We start from the raw sequence: 21,297 nt of genomic DNA on the forward strand, positions 1-21,297 counted from the left end.
TGTATCTCAGGCAAAACTATCTATTCATAACAATTTGAATAAAGAATCTAATATATAACTCTCTATGATAATTAAACTTTTTCTTATTTAAAGAAAGCAGTCTCTAATGACCCAATATCCCTCTTTAAGTAATTAATATATTTAAAACACTATTTAAAAATTCCAAAATAAAGGTATGCTCTAATCATCAAAAGGCTAAAGGCAATTCTTTATGAACAGTAAAAGAAAATGGTTTCTATGTTCACTATTTCTGTATCCTTGACCACTAAGTAAGCCTAGATAAAGATATTATGCTACATCCATTTATTTGGACTATAGACATTTGGTTAAACAGTAACCTTTTATAATCAATCATATGGAGAAAGACAGTGGACTTAGTAAGATAAATCACTCACAAAACCAAAAGAATATGTTTACAAATCTGCCTACCCCAAAAGATAAACATTAGATAATATTGGACTATATTCAGTAGCTTGGATAAGGTTGATGGGGCAAACAATGAGATTTGGGTCTTAGATCCAAATCTGAAAAAAACATTAATAAGAAAGATACAGATTTCAACTGACTAAAAGCTTCCCAAATTAATATTTGTGCCTTCTTTCACAGTGAATTATACAAATGTCAATACTTATCAATAATAAAATATTTAAGAGGACACAAATTGGTTTTTTTTTTTTTAAGATTTTATTTATTTATTTGACAGACAAAGATCACAAGTAGGCAGAGAGGCAGGCAGAGAGAGAGGAGGAAGCAGGCTCCCTGCTGAGCAGAGAGCCCGATGCGGGGCTCGATCCCAGGACCCTGGGATCATGACCTGAGCCGAAGGCAGAGGCTTTAACCCACTGAGCCACCCAGGCGCCCCACAAATTGGTTTTCTGATTAAATACACACATACACACTTCAAAGAAATCTAGGCCCAACAGGAACTGAAGGTACTTTCCAACCCTACCATATTTTACAAACATCTCAGCAAGGATGAGGCAAGAGAATGGTTTTACCTCTTACATTCCAAAGCCTCCTGCCTACCAAGGACTATGTAGGAAAACTGCACCTGTTCTTACTGTAAGAAAATAAAATAAAAATAAAAGTTTGAATTCCTGAAACATATATTTAAGTGTTAATACTCACTTTACTATGGATTCTTCAGCCTACAAAAGATTCAGTCTACAACCAGATTTCTTTGAAATATCTAACTCTGCTGCTGCATTTAAAATAAAATTTGGGGGAAAAAATCAAGTTTTCTTACAAAGTAAATAAGTATTAAAACTGGAAAAATAGGGGCGCCTGGGTGGCTCAGTGGATTAAGCCGCTGCCTTCGGCCTTGGGCTCAGGTCATGATCTCAGGGTCCTGGGATCGAGCCCCGCATCGGGCTCTCTGCTCCGCAGGGAGCCTGCTTCCTCCTCTCTCTCTGCCTGCCTCTCTGCCGACTTGTGATCTCTCTCTCTGTCAAATGAATAAATAAAATCTTAAAAAAAAAAAAAACTGGAAAAATAAAAAAGTAAACATAACTTGACTTGAAAACATAAATTTTTATAACATCTAAGAAATATATCTGTGCTGGTAAGCCATGCCTCTGTTGTAATGGTCACAAATATATTTTTCAGTCCCAATACTGAAAATCATCTGGCATTTTACCATTGTAATAAACAGACAATAAAACAGGAAAGATAGGGGCGCCTGGGTGGCTCAGTGGTTTAAGCCGCTGCCTTCAGCTCAGGTCATGATCTCAGGGTCCTGGGATCGAGTCCCGCATCAGGCTCTCTGCTCGGCAGGGAGCCTGCTTCTCTCTCATTCTCTCTGCCTGCCTCTCTGCCTACTTGTGATCTCTCTCTGTCAAATAAATAAATAAAATCTTTAAAAAAAAAATTTAAAAAAACAAAACAGGAAAGACAGACCTTGAGGTCAACAATTACAGGATTGATTCCCTTTATCAACAGATATGCTTTCTAGGACAACATGGACAGTGTTTAAGCACAATTCAACATTCCTTAAAACATTTGCTGAGCCTTTATTATGTCTCAAGGACTATAACTTGGTGTCACACACAAAAAAATAAGAAGTATTTTCTCTGTGCTCTTAAGGAGGCTGAAAGCAAGTGGGAGTGACAAAGAACAGTAATAATAACAGATGCAAATATGTAGATAGCTCTGACTGTGTGCTAGGCTCTACTCTGTTACAGGCAACTCATTTCATGCACCAGCCCTATGAGGTGGGTGCTGTTAGCTCTATCTTGTACCCATTGCTATAGATGGAATGTTTGTGTCCCCTCAAAACTCATATGTCAAAACCTAATCCCAGTATGATAATATTTGGAGCTGGGGCCTTTTGGGGGGCAATCAGATCATAAGGATGGCGTCCTCAGGAATGGGATAGGCGTCCCTATAAAAGAGAACCCAGAGAGCACCCTTGCCTTTCTACCATGAGAAGACACACACAGAGAATACAGCCACAGAAGAAGGCCACCAGACACCACATCTGCTGGTGCCCTGACCTTGGATTTCCCAGCCTCCAGAACTGTGAGAAATAACTGTTTGTTGTTTAAGCCACCCGGTCTATGGTTACAGAAATCCAGACTAAGATACCAATTAAAAAAAAAAAAGTTACATTACACTTTGAAAAGAGCTATAATAGAAGCATATAAGAGGTGTAACGATGGTACAAGATTATTTGAAAAATCAAAAAGGCAGAACTACAAAGTCTCCTTTTATTTGTTAAAAAGTACCTTCCTTATATTTCCCTAACTTCTGAAACAATAAAATAGTGTTGATGGTATAGTTGTATTAATTGCAAATATGCTGCAGTAATTGGCATTTTATGTTCTCAAAGCAAAGTAAATATTTGAGTTATTTGGTTTAAATTAAAATGCCATGCCATCTGGCTTTAGATAATTAAACTCTGGATTATTAATTTAGATTTGCTTTTGAGAGAGATAGTGCGGTGGAGGGAAAGAGGAGGCCCCATGTGGATGACTGTTTCACCTCTGCTCACTCCAGCTGGGGTGGGGAGACATGTGTGGGAGAAACCCCTTAGGAGACTGCCCAGCAGCCCAGGCCAGTGATGCCTCTGCTGATGCAGACGCTGGCAGCAGGAACCCAGGGCACGTTTGCAGGTGCCACTGCTCAAGACATGGCAATCTGAGGCCACAGGCACATATACGATTGTTGAAACTTGGAAGCAGGTGTCCTCACTCAGAGAGCATGTTCAATAACAAACCAGAGCCCCAGGGAAGGGCAGCGTTTCAGGTGGGCAAAGGAAGAGAAAGTGCTTGCAAAGGAAACTTGAGAAATGGCCTGAGATGCAAATCTCAGCATCCAAATCTCAGACATCCAAATAACAAACAAAAGACACAATTTCAAGCTCTCTTTGAGGAATAATGACTTAAAATAATGCCCAAGAGCAGCACCACTCATTTTCGGCAGGGTAGGGATAGTTCCCCCAAAAAGAGTTTTAAAAAGGCTGACAGGAGACGGACTCTGTGTCTGGATGCTACTGCAGCGTCTCCCAAGCAGAATATTATGACCTGAGATGCAAGGAAGAGAAAAGCAAGAGACGGTACCTTAGAAGTTAAGGAAGGAAAGGGGGTCTCCAGAATTAGAGAGTGGCCACAGAACAAATCAAGTAGGAAGGAAATCAAACACAACCATCTGGCTTGCTGACTCTTCTATGAGCAAGGAAGTTTCGTGAGACTCACAAAGGTAAAAACTAGACCATCACCAACTGACTGACTAATAACAGAGTCAAGGCTGCTCTCTTAAGAAGCTTGGACAGAAACAAAACAGCAATTAAAGAGGAAGGAAAAAACCATGGGAAATTCTTAGGACAAATTCTTGGGACCTCAAAACATTTTATGGAGTTAACCAACATGATCTTTGAACCAGGAATGGGCATAGTGGATCAGTAGGTGTGGCAATACTGGGTCCCTCCACATTAGTAGCTACAGTGTCCAGGAAGGCGTTCTGCTCCCTTGAACTTGGAGCCTTTGAGTGGTATAATCAGTACTGCAGGATAGCTCCAGGAGATGCTTCTAACAGTTGAGTAGTCAAATCCCTGTGGGAGGCATACTTCCATAGTGCCTCCAGGTGGTGAGGACGTGCTCACCTACCTGCATTCTGGAGCTTGCTTAACTCCAGTCCTGTGGCAGGAATTCATGAGAAATAACAAGGGCGGAAATTGCCATGTTTCTAGTTCAGTAATCCTTGAACAAGAGGGCAGACCAAGCAAGCAACACCCGGATTACACTCTAGTTTGGTAGACAAACTTTAATCCAAAGCCAAACCTTGAAACATACCTCGGGTGTTCAACAGCAATAACTCCTACTGGTGACCTGAGGTGGTGCATAGAGCAATGGGAGACCTAAGCTTCGTGCACAAGGTACATACAGAAGGCTGACCTGAGGAGTCTATACCACCCAGTTTGACAATTTACTTATTAACTGCAATGAAGGATGACATAGTCAACCCGGGGACAGTCTCTGCCCATATATTAAACTAAACTGATGTTACAGAGACAGTCTGGTTGAAGACAATAATACCTAGCAATCTGTGTTGCACATAACAGGTTTTAAAAAAAACAAAAACAGGCGCACCTGGGTGGCTCAGTGCGTTAAACCTCTGCCTTCGGCTCGGGTCATGATCTCAGGGTCCTGGGATCGAGCCCTGCATCGGGTTCTCTGCTCAGCAGGTAGCCTGCTTCCCCTTCTCTCTCTGCCTGCCTTTCTGCCTGCTTGTGATCTCTCTCTCTGTGTCAAATAAATAAATAAAATCTTAAGAAAAAACAAAAAACAAAAAACTCACTTGGGTGCCTAGCTACCTCAGTTGGTTAAGCACCTGCCTTCAGCTCAGGTCATGATCTCAGGGTCCTGGGATTGAGCCCCACATCGGACTCCCTGCTCAGTGGGGAGTCTGCTTCTCCCCCCAACTGCTCCTCTGCCCCCACTCATGCTCTCTTTCTCTCTCAAATAAATAAATAAAATCTTTAAAAAAAAAAAAAAAAAAAAAAAACCTCACTCCTGAAGCATAGATTGGCTGGTAATGAAAGAAAGAGACATCATTTAAAGATGTTGTCTGCCACAGTCAGTACCTTCTTCCCCAGGAGTGGTACTACAAAATCAGAATGCATTCTTCATTAATAAGTCGTGGTCACTTTCCACTGAAAAGTAGTTACCTCTAATAGATTATATCAAATATCCTGGAAGGTGCTATACTTCTGTTTTCAGTATTCATTTAATCATTTATTTATTCTTTCATTCTACAAACATTTAATGAGCGCCCACTCTGAGTATACTACACTACTGAGTACTCACTCACACTAAGATGAATAAGACATACTTCCTGACCTCAAGGAGTCAGAGTGCAGGGAAGACACAGATGTGTAAATAGCATCAAGCAACACTGTGCAAGAAGAGCCCCAAAGAACTGGGAATGACTTAGACACATCTACGTAAATATGGTGGGCAGGAAAGAAGGGATCGCGGGCAGGAGGGGGAACAAGAGCATGAAATGCTGCAGTCTGGGAAGCTACGTGGTGTTGGGTCTGGGAAGGGAAGGGAAAAGGGCAAGAGTGGAGGGGAAGGAAAAACCCATGTCAAGAGGGCCTTTGGGACCATATTGAGGAGTTTGCATTTCCTCCACACTTTCGGTTAGTGTGGAGCCCATAGAGGACCCAATGCAGGAGACTGATATAGTCAGACTTAATTTCTAAGACATACACTCTGACAGTAATATGGAAGAGGCCCAAGAGTCAAGACCCACTCCCAGACATCCAGAACTGACCAACACTTTCTCGTAAACAGTTCCCACATGGGCTTGTTGTGATGTGGCTAAGATTATGTTAAGTCACCTTCTAGAACAGCAATGCTCTTTTCCCAGAAGAACACCCAGTACGTGAAGATAGCCAATAATAATGACTTATTAATTACTAGACTATTTCAGGAGCAAAATTTTCCACATTCAGTCTGCCATGGACAAAGGAGAAATTCTGTGTAGACAACTCATCTGATAAGCATGAAGATGGGGCTTGTGACAAAGGTCAGACATGATAACTTCTGCAAGAATATATGGATTCTAAGAGAGCAGATGATAAGAACAAAGGCTCTAATCCCACACATGAAGAGATGATACTGTAGGGACCCTTCTTGAGGAAAAAAAAAAAGAAAGAAGTATTAGACCTAGCAAATATACTGAGAAAACAGGAGGTACTTAATAAACATCTGGATCAACAAACAAACTGAAAAGTTATCAAGTTGAGGCCCTAAAGAGTATAATACAGCTTCCTGACCCTCACATAACAAAGGTTGATCTGTACATCATTATTTCTGTTGGACAAAGCTTTCCACCCAGTGAAACAGAATGGATTTGCCTGGGCAGGGACCAGGGCAGCCAGAGGCCCCGGGCCAGTCATTGACAGCTGTGAGCTATAATCATAGGGTGCTGAGCAAATATTATCCTTTTCCACGTGCGCCTTGATGAGAGAAACAAGAGAAGGCCCCGCACTGTGTCTCCATGCTCAAGCAGGCAGTAACCCGTCGGTCCGGCACCCGACCTGTGGTAACCAGGGGCAACTCTAACCGCACCCATCAAGTAACCACTGGTAAAGTGGCCCCGGGTTGGCAGCTTGTGAAAACAAAGTGTCAAGTCAATAATTCTGGGAACTATCCTCACAATGACAATGCTACTTCACAGAAAGCACTTTTTTTTTTAATTTTCTCAAAAAAGGAATGATTCACAGGGGGGGAAAAAAAGATAGTGGAAGATATAAAATAAGTCCAAGCATGACATCAATGTAATTTCTTCATTTTTGAAGCAAGCGTTACGTAAACTTGAAACTCCATCTAATCCCCAAAAGAGTATTTAAGGCAACTCCTTGCAATTACATGGGCCAAATTCTGGATGGGGTAATAAATGAGGAGGCATCTCCACATGCTGTCCCTGAAGCTTGTTTGTTTGCCCCTCTCTGCTCCTCCCCTCTCCCGAGGACAGGATGCTGCTCTGGGAGTCTGTGTGTGGCCAACATAGAGACATCATCAAAGATGGCAGACTTCCGGTCAACAGTAGAAAGCCCCTCAGAGACATCCAAATAACAAACAAAAGACACAACTTCAAGCTCTCTTTGAGGAATAATGAATTAAAATAATGCCTAAGAGCAGCACCATTCATTTTTGGCAAGGTAAGGATAGGTCTCCCAAAAAGAGTTTAAAAAGGGCTGACTGAAGGCGGACTCTGTGTATGGATGCTACTGCAGGGTCTCACAAGCAGAATATTATCCTAAACGAGCAGTTACCATATAGAGGTATGTGAGGGTACAGCTCCTCATATACCCACAAAACATAATTTCAATATTCAAGCTCTTTCATCTTCACTGCTGTTCCCATGGGCCAAAGGTCTATTTCCACTTTTCAAGTAAACCCATGAATGGCCATGTTTCACAGGAGTGACTGCTCTCTCAGTTCTTTGAAAATACCTTGAGATAGGGGGGCGACTGGGTGATTCAGTTGGTTAAGCAACAGCCTTCAGTTCAGGTCATGATCCTAGAGTCCCAGGATCGAGTCCCTCATGGGGGTCCGTGCTTCATGGGGAGCCTGCTTCTCCCTCTGACCCTCCCCTCACCATGCTCTCTCTCTCCCTCTCTCACTCTCTCTCTCAAATAAATAAACAAAATCTTTTTTAAAAAAAAAGAAAAAGAAAATACCTTGAGAAACCTGTTGGAAAAGTATGATTGTTTGGACAGATTCTTTGGGCAAGTTTTGGGGCTATCTTCTTGCAGTTACTTTATGGGACCTTCACGGCATAGCTGTCAGAATTACATCTATTTGATCAGCACCAAGGTGAAGAATGCACAGTTCAACAGCGTAGTAAAGAACCTGAGAGACCACATTTTGGAAGATACTTTTGTTCATCAATAATTAATGGGCCATTCTGCAAGTCCCATGAAAATAGAGCAAGAATCTGAGATATCTTACCCAAACCCCTCTAAATATGACAGGGCTTTAACTCTTATGTGAATAATTAGATCACCTAAAGCAAGGCCATATAACCTGTTCTGTTATCCCAGGCTTCATGTCATTCTGAGGGACTCCAATAGCTCATGGTCAAGACCGTCCCCACAGAATCTGCCTCTAGGTACATGTAGCTACTGAGCGCTTAAAATGTGACTAGTCCAGGGACACCTGGTGGCTCAGCTGATTAAGCTTCTAACTAATGATCTCAGCTTAGTCTTGATTTCAGGGTCATGACTTCAAGCCCCACACTGGGCTCCATACTGGGTGTGGAGCCTACTTAAAAAAAAAAAAAAAAAAAAAAAAAAGTGACTAGTCCAAACTGAGATGTGCCGTAAAGCAAACTACATGCTGAGATTTGAAGGCTTAGTTCAAAAATAAAAATGTAAAATACTTCATTAATAATTTTTATACTGATTACATGTTGAAATGATATTTTGGGAATATTGAATTAAATAAAATATATTAAAATTAATTTTATTATTTCTTTTTACTTTTTCTAAATGTGGCTACTAGAATGTTTAAATTTTTTTTTTTAAGATTTTATTTATTCATTTGACAGAGAGAGAGATCACAAGTGGGCAGAGAGGCAGGCAGAGAGAGAAGGGGAAGCGGGCTCCCCGCTGAGCAGAGCCCCATGCGGGGCTCAATCCCAGCACCCTGAGATCATGACCTGAGCTGAAGGCAGAGGCTTAACCTACTGAGCCACCCAGGCGCCCCGTGGCTACTAGAATGTTTAAAGTATCTATAATTCTCATTATATTTCTATTGGACAGCACTGCTCTAGACCCATGAATCACAGGAGGAAAATAGATATAACCCTTTGCAGAATGGCCGGAGATTTACCTGTAGACTTTATAAAGTAAGTATTTCTTATGTTCTGCTGATCTTGTCATTAACAACGTTTGGCATTCTTATCATAAAACTGCCCTTCAATCTCACACAGAGATGCAGTCTCTTTAATATAGGCTTCTTCTTGAGCCAAATTATATATTAAATGTAGTTCTGTCAAGAAGTGTCTTGAAAAAACTTCATCCTGAACGTTCCCCACTAATCCAAGACTTACAGTCTCCTAATTTGCTGTCAATGATAAAATTTTACTTTGAAAACCACAATGCCTCCGTTGGAATACAGACTTTGTTGGAAAACACAAAATATGTGTCTCTAGCTATCCCACAAGTTCACCCATTGTCCAAACTCACTAAGGTGAGAGAACAGTGAGCGAAATTATGATAAGAAAGTATCAGGCCCACAGACTGTTGGGAAGATAGTTCCTTTATTTATTCATTAAGTAGCATTTATGACATGCTCACTCCCTAAAAAGCATACTTCTCTTTGTGATTTTCTTTTCCTGGGCTTTATGAGAGAATGGATATATCATTCTCAGAAAGGAAGTAATTTGACAGAAAACTTTTGAAATGTTCACCAACTGCCTCCTGCCTCCCATTATTACCTGGGTTGTTGTTGTTATTATGGTTGTTCATTTACTCAGGCGAGGGTATGACCACATTCTTAACAGACTTTTTTTTTTTTTTTTAAGTTGGCCAGTTGGTTGGTTTGCAAGAATTAAACTCTACTGTCTCAGGTTTTTCAACAGCTTTTCCAACTACCCCTCCTCAGCATCAACATTAAGGTTTAAAAAAAGATGAAGGAATAAGTAAAATGTCAGCTAATTTTTTCTTTTTATTGTGGTATTGTTCCTTCCTCCTCCTCTTGAGTGTCCACCCCAGTATCTCCTTTAATGGAAATGGACTTTGCATTTTGCCATATACATGGAGCATGAAACATCTAATTTGGAAGTCCACTTTAAGAAAATAATACAAAATTATGAATAGGACCTTAAAAGATGCCCACACAAGTGGGGGGGGGTCCTCTAAAATTTCAGTTTTATTAGCATCACAGGAAATCAGCTCTGCTCATATAATACAGATATACATATATGGGTGAAATGGGATCTCATTACTGTTAATTAAAGGAGGGGATTATATTATGAGCACTTATCTGTATCTTTTCTTCTAAACAATGTATTATAGAAATCATTCCAAGACAAGTGGTATAGCTCAAATTCACTTTTTCACATCAGCACATAACATTCCATGGTGTGTATGTACTATAAATCATTCAACCTTCCCTTATGAGTGCACAGTCTCTGTTTCTAGATGGGGGTGGGGGTGGGGTTGATGGGGGGATTCTTTTGCTGCTACTAAAAATGCCATGACAACCATGCTTTTATGGTTAAAAAAAAATTCAAGATTTTTAATAAATTGTACTACATTTATTAATTTGAGGAGAAATAGCAGTTTTATGATATTAAACTTTTCTATCCAAGTATTCAGTATATGTTTTTCCACTTAGTCATGTCCTATCCTCAAGGAATTTGCAATCCAGTAAGAAAAATAAAACCAAGATATAGGAAACATGGAAAGTACAAATTGTAACACATGAAACTGAAGGGAGAAAATACGCAAGAGAGTAATGCTCTGTGTAGATGTGACCCACACAAAACAGAGGAGGGGAAACGCTAGAGGGGATGGGCATGTGGCAGAAAGGAAGCTCAGCCAGGACACAGGGACACTCGGGAAGCAGTGAACACACAGTTCTGTGGGGCTGGCATGCAGACGGCGCATGGTAAGCAAACAGGAGACAAGGCTCTCGAGGTGGGCTGGAGCCCATCCATGCTAAGAATGCCAGCACAGAGGAGTTCATGCCCATTTCTGCAGAGCAATGCAGTCTGGGGCCAAGAATGATGAGAGTTCTGTTCCAAGATCACTCAGTCATGTGGGTGAAAGACAGACTAACAGGAGAAGAAGGACCCATGCTCATTAAAGAATGCTTCTCTCATAGTCCACAAGAGAGGGCACGACACCTGAGCCAGAGGGAAGGAAGGGAGAACAGAGAGCACAGGGAAGATGAAACAGACACCAGGAATTCAAATACTGGTTCGATTCGGGAGGGAAAGAGGAACATTCCTGTTCTTGAACCTGGGTGAACTGCAGGATAAGTGGTACCATTAATATAAAGGAATGAAGCAGAAGACCATAGTGGAGTGAAAGATGGTCAGTTTCTTTTCAGACTGGTTAAGTTTAACTTGTAAGCAGGATATCCAAACAGAGATCCTGAACTAGAGCGCAAAGGGGAAGGGCTGCCCTCTATTGCTAAGGGTAGTGATACATTTCACAAGTCATCTGGAGAACCCCAACAGGTGAGTTCACTTCCATAGAGTGTTGGACCTACTCGCATTCTACAGGTTTCTCATCTTACAGAAAAGCTGTTTCTTCAACATCTCCTTATACAGCAACCTAGCTGGAACAGCCCTTGCCTAAACTCTGCATCGCTGAACAGGCAAGACATTATTCAAGACCTCCATGATGCAATGGGAAAAAAAATTCAGCCAATTCGTAGAACTAGGTAAATTCAGCCCTATTTGAAAATTAAATTTATGCGGTCAAAAAATATTACAATATAACAAAAATATTACAAGTAAAGTTTTGTTTTAAACAGAAACTGAATTTTTAAAATAATAGTAACTCAGTTTCACTATAAAACTATATTTTGAAATTATTTTTTCTTATAAATTAAATGTGCAAAGTAATTGTTAATGGAAGTTTAGTGAAAGAACATTATAGATAATGACATTTTCCCAAACTAAAATTCTGGTATTCCTGGTTCAAAGGCAATAACCAAAGCTGAAAGGACAAAACTGACAGCTATAGAAAACTGCAGAATGCTTTTACTTTATAAGCCACTCAATTTGCAATACCTGAGTGTTGAGGCCGGGGAGGGAACAGGGCAGGGAGTGGAGCACAGAGGATTTTAATTAAATGAAATTATATCTTGTAAAAAAATTAAAATGTACAAACCTCATAATGTTCATATTCATCCACATCAAATGTCTCAAAGTCAAAAAATCCATGTTGTAATCCCTAGAAGCAGAATTTGAATTAGTTTTTCCACACCAAATTGGTAAGTCCTCTAGCCATTCCTAGAATTCCTGCTCACAAATGATTCTCACTAATCTGAAGTTTGAAAAGCTTGAAACCTTTCATTTAAAATGCATATCTAGAAATCACCTTCTAACATTGATAAGTATGCACTGAGACTTTCTCACAAGTGGGACTTAACACTTAGAAAAGCATAAAAATTTGTCCTGCAAAATATATCTAGAGTCCCTATTTACATTAGTTTTGTATGTAGTAAATCAATTCTGTATATAAAATGGAACATACTAGCAAACGTAGAGTTAAAACCTATTGGGAACCAGGCAATTAATTTATATCAAACTATGATAGGGTATATAACAGTAATTAACTTTTCAGATAGGAGAAGAAAAATCAATTATTCTTGGGAGGTTTTGTTTTCCTTTGATCATTAATGAGATACTTAGCAAAAAAGGCATTTTTACTTCATAGGCCCTTCTTTGTTCCTAAAACTTCTCGAGAGCATTTGTTTTATGGTCATAGTTACTGACAGAGTAAAAGTGTACTTGTCTGCTCTTACAATTTAGAGAAAGAGCTGGTACTTTTTAACAACACAAAGAACACATTCATTACTCTTTTTTATAACTAATGACTTAGAACTTTTAAAAACTATCTAGCTTGCTCAGATATAATATTTTGAAGAGGACAGTCTTTTATTTTATAAGTCATGAAGCTGTACAGATTGTAATAGAATACAAAACCACTGTTACTTTTAAAAAGTTACATATTCAAACCATTAAAAATTGAAGAAACTATGAAGCCAAGCTCCAGGACATCTATCTTCAAAAATATGCTTGAGACCAGCATTTTCTAAAATGCAGAACACAGGGTGCCTGGGTGGCTCAGAGGGTTAAGCCTCTGCCTTCAGCTCAGGTCATGATCTCAGAGTCCTGGGATCCAGCTCTGCATCGGGCTGTCTACTCAGCAGGAAGCCTGCTTCCTCCTTTCTCTCTGCCTACCTATCTGCCTACTTGTGATCTGTCTGTCAAACAAATAAATAAAATCTTAAAAAAAAAAATGCAGAACACAAATCACCTGCAACAGAAGCACCACAGTAATTTAGATTTAAAATACAGAGTCCTAAACCCCATATCCCAGAACTATTAAATGTGATTCTCTGGGGGTAGGATCAACATGTTAATATGCCTTCTAGGTGATTCTTATAAAGGATAAATCCTGACACTGCTGAGTTAGTCAACCCCTACTATTATAACCAAAGCAAGTTATTTAAATTATCTCACCTTTAAATATAGTAACTTAGTAGATCCATCTGTACCATTCCCGGGAAAGAAGTGAGAAAAATAGAGCCAGGACTATAACCTTCCTTCCTTATTTCTTCATTTGAAGTGTGTGTTTGCCCATGTTTCTGTGTGTAGTTCACACCCAGGTAAAACCATGCTTATGATGATGCCAATGCAACAAAATCAGAAAGATATGCTTCCAAACAAGGCAAAAATGCAGCCATACTCTGTCTACACTCTTAGGAGTATGGTCCTCACTGCCACGCAACTGTCCACAACACGGGGCTTTATGTAAGTGTGGAGGGGGATAATGTGTCTCAGTTGCTTAAGGACATGTTGAATATCTGTCAGATCTTCTAAAATCTCATCTATGTTTGGGTAAAAGAAGCCCCAGCTCTTGATGAAACAAGAAATTTCCAGAAGACCTTATCCATGAACAAAGTCACACCTTTCCTCTCTAACAGGAAGGATGTCATAAATTTCTATACCCAGTTACCAAGTTACCATAACAGGCGGGGATATTCCACTGTGAACTCTTTCTGAACTTCATACATTTATAAAAAGAAACAGCCTGTACCAGGTGGCAGAATAGGCAAAATAATAACAACAACAATAACAATAAATAAATTACATTTTCCCCCTCGGGCATACTTTTTTAATTCTATAGTTGTGGATTATATATTGAATTATTTCTCCACACATGTTCTTAATTTTTGCTACTAGAAGTCTAGGATGGAGACACTACTTACGGTGTGAGCTGCAGTATGCCGACAGTCTTTAAGTGGAAAGAAAAATACTTGAAACTATCTTAAACTTTCACAGAGTTTAAATTCATTTTTAAATGAAATATCGAAGTCAAAAACAAACATACATAAAACTAGCATACTGATCATACCAATTTTCTCACTTAAAATGTAACAAAATCAGTTTTACATCAGAAAAGAAACTAGAACAAGAATCATTCTCCTGGTGTATCTATAGTCCATAATGACCCTTGCCCATGGGCTATGCAACATGTACATTCCTGAGTGATACATCATGGCTATATGTTCAAGATGGAATGATGTACTTTGAAACTTCATTAGAATTTCACACTATAGGGGCACCTGGGTGGCTCAGTGGGTTAAGTGTCTGCCTTCGGCTCAGGTCATGATCCCAGGGTCCTAGGATCAAGCTCTGCATGGGCTCCCTGCTCAGTAGGGAGTCTGCTTCTCCCTCTGACCCTCTCCCTGCTCATGCTCTCTCTCTCTCAAATAAATAAATAAAATCTTTAAAAATATTTTAAAAAAGAACTTCATAGTATAGCATGCATGACTTCTCAGTAAATCAATGCTTCTAGAACATGTTCTAAAAGTTCTCAAAAGTATTTTAGATTCACTTCTCAATTATACATATGAATAACTAATCTATGCCTCCAAACTGTAAAGAGCATCAAATCACCCAGAGTGTCAAACACAGACTGCATGACCCCACTCCCATAATTTATGGTTCCGTCAGTCTCAGAGGACGGCTGAGAATTTGCATCTCTAGCCAGCCCCACACTTTGACAAACCATTGATTTATAAGATGCCCTGATAGGATGTTAGAAAGCTCCAAATTGATAAAGAAATGTGAGTTAGAATTAGCCCTGCTAATAGCTCCCTGTAGCCCTAAGAGTGGCTTAACCTCCCTGGGGTTGTTTCCTCATCTATAATAATGAGATAATAATATCTGGCCTACTTACTACTGTAACAATATCCAGGTAGGAAACCAACATGGAAATGTTCCCCTCCACACTAACAGAGGTGTGCAGTGGCTTCCTATCCTCCCACACCAAGCACTGGCTTGATAAGGAAGCTGACCCAGTGACAAAGCAATGTCACAGGCACAGAGACAGACACAAGTCATACAATTGCCCAGGAAGAGGAATTTTTTTTTTAAAGATTTTATTTATTTGACAGAGAGAGATCACAAGTAGGCAGAGAGGCAAGCAGAGAGAGAGAGAGGAGGAAGCAGGCTCCCTGCCGAGCAGAGAGCCAGATGTGGGACTCAATCCCAGAACCCTGAGATCATGACCTGAGCTGAAGGCAGAGGCTTACCCCACTGAGCCACCCCCCAGGTGCCCCAAGGAAGAGGGATAATTTAAATAAAGAAGGGAAACCCCCTCTACTTCTATCAGGAGTTACAGAGTTACCCCAGACACCCCTCAATTTGCCTGATGATCTATATTTTTACACATCAATCATTCCATCAAGAAGTAGAAAGCCTTCTGCTAACTGCCTGTCTTCTCTTCAGTGACAAGCAAGGATACTGACATTATTCCTTTTTCATATTTTGAAACATCTGCATCAACTATAGCAAGGAAAATTATTATTACCTTTCTGATTCCCTGCAAACAGTCGAGGATGGTGAGATTGTAAGTGCAATTTCCAAAGGAAGCATCCCTATAAACACACACAAAAAAGAAATGACACTAAAAATGTACATTCAGAATATTCAAATAATAACATAACAAAGTCAACTGAAGACTGCTTGTTTGGCTTCACAGCTTTAATTAATTTAATTAATGATAAATTAATGTAATACATCAGATCCTACTAGTTAACTACCCTTACAGCTTAACTGAAGCATTTCTGAAATTGCTTTAACCCAAAAGGCAGAATTAAGAAAAACAGATCTAAGAGCCTGAGCTCTGAAGTCAGGTTGCCTTTGTTCAAATTCCAACTCTGCCACATACTGCCTGGGACCGTGAGCAAGTTAATTTTACCTCTGTGAGTTTCCCATCTCTGAAATGATGTTACTGATTGTATCTACCATTCATAGGATTGTTGTCAGAATGCATTTACTAAATATAAAGTCCTTCATATAAGAGCCTAGCATACGGGAAGCCCCTAATAAATGTTATGACTCTCCTTGATATTATTAACAGTGAACTGGACCGTTTCACTAAGGAAAAGATTCACAGTCACTAAAGGTATTCATACAGAGGAACAACCACCCACCAGGAATATAGTAAATACGAGCATATAAATGTAAGGAGGACAATGTAGGCAGGTCAACAGAAGCTAGCTGTTATTTTCATGGATTAAATGCCACCCCTTCATCAACTCCCCACCTCCCCCCCCCAAAAAAAAAACTATGGAAAATGCAGTCATGCTTCCAAATAATCTCCACTCAGGATCCATGGGAGCTTCTAATGCACCATGAAGTATTGTATCAAAAGGATTAGGAATCTATTGCACCGAAAATTGAGTACTTCATACTTTATTTAAGTTTTTAGAGCAACTTAGCAGACTTGCTTTAGGCAACATAAAACTGAAGTATCAAGTTCAGGTCAGTTAAGCAAGAACTGGCACTAGTGGTGTTCCAAGGTGTCCAAGGCAAGAAACTTGACCTCAAGGCTCTCTCTCTGCCCAGCCCCCACTGCTGACCCAGAGGAACAGAGCTATCAGGGAGGGACCTGCCAATGACAAAGTCAAATGTACCACACAAAGTCAGTCCAAGGGCAGCAGTGGGGAAGGTGCCAGGTGATAATGTCTATGGGGAGAAAATGACCCTGAAGGGCTTTCACATAATTAACATAAAATATAAAATAAATAATTAACATAAAATGGAGTTTTATATCACAACCATCCTAGGGAACTTGATCCTATGACTGCTTCAACATCACTGGGTTTCAGCATGCTGATAACCTAATATAAAAACAGTAAGTTAGCAAAGCGACTTAACAGAAATGCTTAAGTCCTGAAACTTCAGTTAACCTAAAGAAATAGGAAGGGTTATTCTTGATAAGTAAATCTGATTTCGAGACTTCTTTTTTTAATGCCATCTGAACTCATGGGTCAGTGAAAATCAAAACAGCCCCTTTTCCAAATACCTTGTAAAGACATAAACCACATACTAAGAAGCAAATTTTAATGGACAAAAACAGAGAAAGGTATAGCTGGACATCCAAGATAAAATGGTTTATATTAATAACCACATATTCCTTTGTTAGGCACTTGTCTCTTTGGGACAGGGTTCAGAATCTTTTGTGTGTCATGAACCCCTTAGCAATCTGATAAAGCCTGTGAACCCCTTTTCTCAGAATAGTATTTTTAAAGACATAAAATAAAATATAAATGAATACCAGAAAACTAATCCAGTCAAATTTATCAAAATATAAAAAACTTAAAATACCATAATATTTACTTAATAATTTACTTATTTTTTTACTATATAATAAGATTTAGTAGATCTACTAATGACTCTAATTTTAAAGAATGAGTGAACATAAATAAGATATGTGAATATATAAGACGTAGACAAAAACTGTAATGGGATATAAGAATATCTGTAATTTCTACCAAACTTTCAAAGAAGAAATAACACCAATTCTCCTGAAGCTGTTCCAAAAAATTGAAGCAGAAGGAAAACTTCCAGACTCTTTTTATGAAGCCAGCAATACCCTGATCCCCAAACCAGGCAAAGACCCTACCAAAAAGGAGAATTTCAGAACAATATCACTGATGAATATGGATGAAAAGATTCTCAACAAGATCCTAGCAAACAGGATCCAGCAGCACATTAAAAAGATTATCCACCATGACCAGGTGGGATTCATCCCTGGGTTGCAAGGTTGGTTTAACATTCGCAAATCAATCAATGTGATAGAACAAATCAATAAGAGAAGAGAAAAGAACCACATGGTCCTCTCAATTGATGCAGAAAAAGCATTTGACAAAATCTAGCATCCGTTCCTGATTAAAACGCTTCAAAGTATAGGGATAGAGGGAACATTCCTGAACTTCATAAAATCTATCTATGAAAAACCCACAGCAAATATCATCCTCAATGGGAAAAAGCTCGCAGCCTTCCCGTTGAGATCAGGAACACGACAAGGATGCCCACTCTCACCACTCTTGTTCAACATACTATTAGAAGTCCTAGCAACGGCAATCAGACAACAAAGAGAAATAAAAGGTATCCAAATTGGCAAGGAAGAAGTCAAACTCTCTCTCTTCGCAGATGACATGATTCTTTATATGGAAAACCCCAAAGACTCCACCCCCAAACTACTAGAACTCATACAGCAATTCAGTAACGTGGCAGGATACAAAGTCAATGTACAGAAATCAGTGGCTTTCTTATACACTAACAATGAAAATACAGGAAGGGAAGGAGAATCGATTCCATTTACTATAGCACCAAGAACCATAAGATACCTGGGAATAAACCTAACCAAAGAGGTAAAGGACCTGTACTCGAGGAACTACAGAACACTCATGAAAGAAATTGAAGAAGACACAAAAAGATGGAAGACAGTTCCATGCTCTTGGATTGGAAGAATAAACATTGTTAAAATGTCTATACTGCCTAGAGCAATCTATACTTTTAACGCCATTCCAATCAAAATTCCACCGGTATTTTTCAAAGAGCTGGAGCAAATAATCCTAAAATTTGTATGGAATCAGAAGAGACCCCGAATTGCTAAGGAAATGTTGAAAAACAAAAACAAAACTGGCGGCATCACGTTACCCGATTTCGAGCTTTACTACAAAGCTGTGATCACCAAGACAGCATGGTACTGGCATAAAAACAGACACACTGACCAGTGGAACAGAGTGGACAGCCCAGATATGGACCCTAAACTCTATGGTCAAATAGTCTTTGACAAAACAGGAAAAAATATACAATGGAAAAAAGACAGTCTCTTCAATAAATGGTGCTGAGAAAACTGGACAGCGATATGTAGAAGAATGAAACTCAACCATTCTCTTACACCGTACACAAGATAAACTCGAATGGATAAAAGACCTCAACGTGAGACAGGAATCCATCAGAATACTAGAGGAGAACATAGGCAGTAACCTCTTCGATATCAGCCACAGCAACTTCTTTCAAGATATGTCTCCAAAGGCAAAGGAAACAAAAGCGAAAATGAACTTTTGGGACTTCATCAAGATCAAAAGCTTCTGCACAGCAAAGGAAACAGTCAACAAAACAAAGAGGCAACCCACAGAATGGGAGAAGATATTCGCAAATGACAGTACAGACAAAAGGTTGATATCCAGGATCTATAAAGAACTCCTCAAACTCAACACACACAGAACAGATAATCATATCAAAAAATGGGCAGAAGATATGAACAGACACTTCTCCAATGAAGACATACAAATGGCTATCAGACACATGAAAAAATGTTCATCATCACTAGCCATCAGGGAGATTCAAATTAAAACTACAATGAGATACCACCTGACACCAGTTAGACTGGCCAAAATTAGCAAGACAGGAAACAACGTGTGTTGGAGAGGATGTGGAGAAAGGGGAACCCTCTTCCACTGTTGGTGGGAATGCAAGTTGGTGCAGCCACTTTGGAGAACAGTGTGGAGATTCCTCAAGAAATTAAGAATAGAGCTTTCCTATGACCCTACAATTGCACTGCTGGGTATTTACCCCAAAGATACAGATGTAGTGAAAAGAAGGGCCATCTGTACCCCAATGTTTATTGCAGCAATGGCCACGGTCGCCAAACTGTGGAAAGAACCAAGATGCCCTTCAACGGATGAATGGATAAGGAAGACGTGGTACATATACACAATGGAGTATTATGCCTCCATCAGAAAGGATGAATACCTAACTTTTGTAGCAACATGGACGGGACTGGAAGAGATTATGCTGAGCGAAATAAGTCAAGCAGAGAGAGTCAAGTATCATATGGTCTCACTTATTTGTGGAGCATAACAAAGAACACGGTGGACATGGGGAGATGCAGAGGAGAGGGAGTTGAGGGAAACTGGAAGGGGAGATGAACCATGAGAGACTATGCACTCTGAAAAACAACCAGAGGGTTTTAAGGGGCCGGTGGGGGGGGGGGGGGGGTGAGAGGTTGAGGAACCAGGTGGTGGGTAATAGGGAGGGCACGTACTGCATGGAGCACTGGGTGTGGTGCAAAAACAATGAACACTGTTACGCTGAAAATAAACAAATTAAAAAAAAATTTTTTAAAAAAGAATATCTGTAATTTCTATTGTGATAGTCATTCATATTGCTAATACCACTATAGTTTATTTCTAATATTTATAAGTGAATGTAAACTTATCAGTTATAAGATTACTCAAAACAAAGACACTTTTCTGGCTATACAAATTCAGCAACTCTCTGAAATTTCTCCACAGACCTTAGATTAGAAATGACTGCTTTATGGGATGCCTGGGTGGCTCAGTGGGTTAAACCTTCAGCTCAGGTCATAATCTCAGGGTCCTGGGATCGAGCCCCACATCTGGCTCTCTGCTCGGTGGGGAGCCTGCTTCCCCTCCCCCCCATCTCTCTCTGTCTGCCTCTTTGCCTACTTGTGATCTCTGTCTGTCAAATAAATGAACAAAATCTTTAATAAATAAATAAGTAAATAAATAAATAATAAGAATAAAAATGCTTTAGTAAAGAAAAGGAAAAAAAACACTTCTTTTTATTTAAAAGAGTAAAAAAATTTTTACTAAAACAATTTTAGGAATTGGAGGTACTCCTTATTCTCTGAAATATATTTTCCTATGCCTAGAGTCACCTAAATAAATTCACATGTACAAATCATCAGAAAAGGGCCAGACCCAGTCTTTCTGACTGTCTGCAAAGTTTGGTGAGACAATCATGACATCTCCTGTCCTATCCCAGCCACAGTTTTTCCCAGGGCCTGAAAAGAGAGCTCTGGTGACCTGATGATCAAATCTGCAGACCAGAGAGAGGAGGGCCAGTTAAACATGCCACGGCACAGAATCAGGACACAAATCAGTCATAGCTGGCTGGAAAGGCAGGGAGAAGTTTACAGCTTGACATATAATAAGTGCTGCAATAAAATGAGGTCACATTCTCAGAAAAGGGAAAGGAGATGAAACACCAAAGGAGATTATACCCATTACTCAAGGTAATTAATCCTCATGAAGGGTGCAGGAAGACAATAGGTTCCCCAAACCTGCCCCCATACCAAGCAAGAGAAAAGGCTAATTAGTAGAACCCACCTCCTACTTTGTCAAAGGAGAGTAACCATAAAAGTGAAGGGATACAAAAACAAGTTGCATGTTCTCTGGTGGAAAGAAAAAAAAAAAAGAAAGAGAGAGAGAAAGAGAA

At 39.7% G+C, this 21,297-nt stretch overlaps 1 protein-coding gene across 6 annotated transcripts in view; it reads right to left on the minus strand.

Annotated features, from left to right (window-relative positions):
* Positions 1-21,297, minus strand: part of CDC14A (cell division cycle 14A) — a 198,373-nt gene that overhangs the window by 77,181 nt on the left and 99,895 nt on the right. For all 6 annotated transcript variants that reach the window (XM_046006231.1, XM_046006240.1, XM_046006223.1 and 3 more), the window contains 2 exons: positions 15,569-15,635; positions 11,855-11,917 (listed from right to left, as the gene is read on the minus strand). In XM_046006231.1, coding sequence (XP_045862187.1) covers positions 11,855-11,917; positions 15,569-15,635 — 130 coding nt within the window. The remainder of the gene's footprint in view (positions 1-11,854; positions 11,918-15,568; positions 15,636-21,297) is intronic.

This window comes from Meles meles, chromosome 1 (genome assembly GCF_922984935.1).
Source record: "Meles meles chromosome 1, mMelMel3.1 paternal haplotype, whole genome shotgun sequence".
Lineage (NCBI taxonomy): Eukaryota > Metazoa > Chordata > Mammalia > Carnivora > Mustelidae > Meles > Meles meles.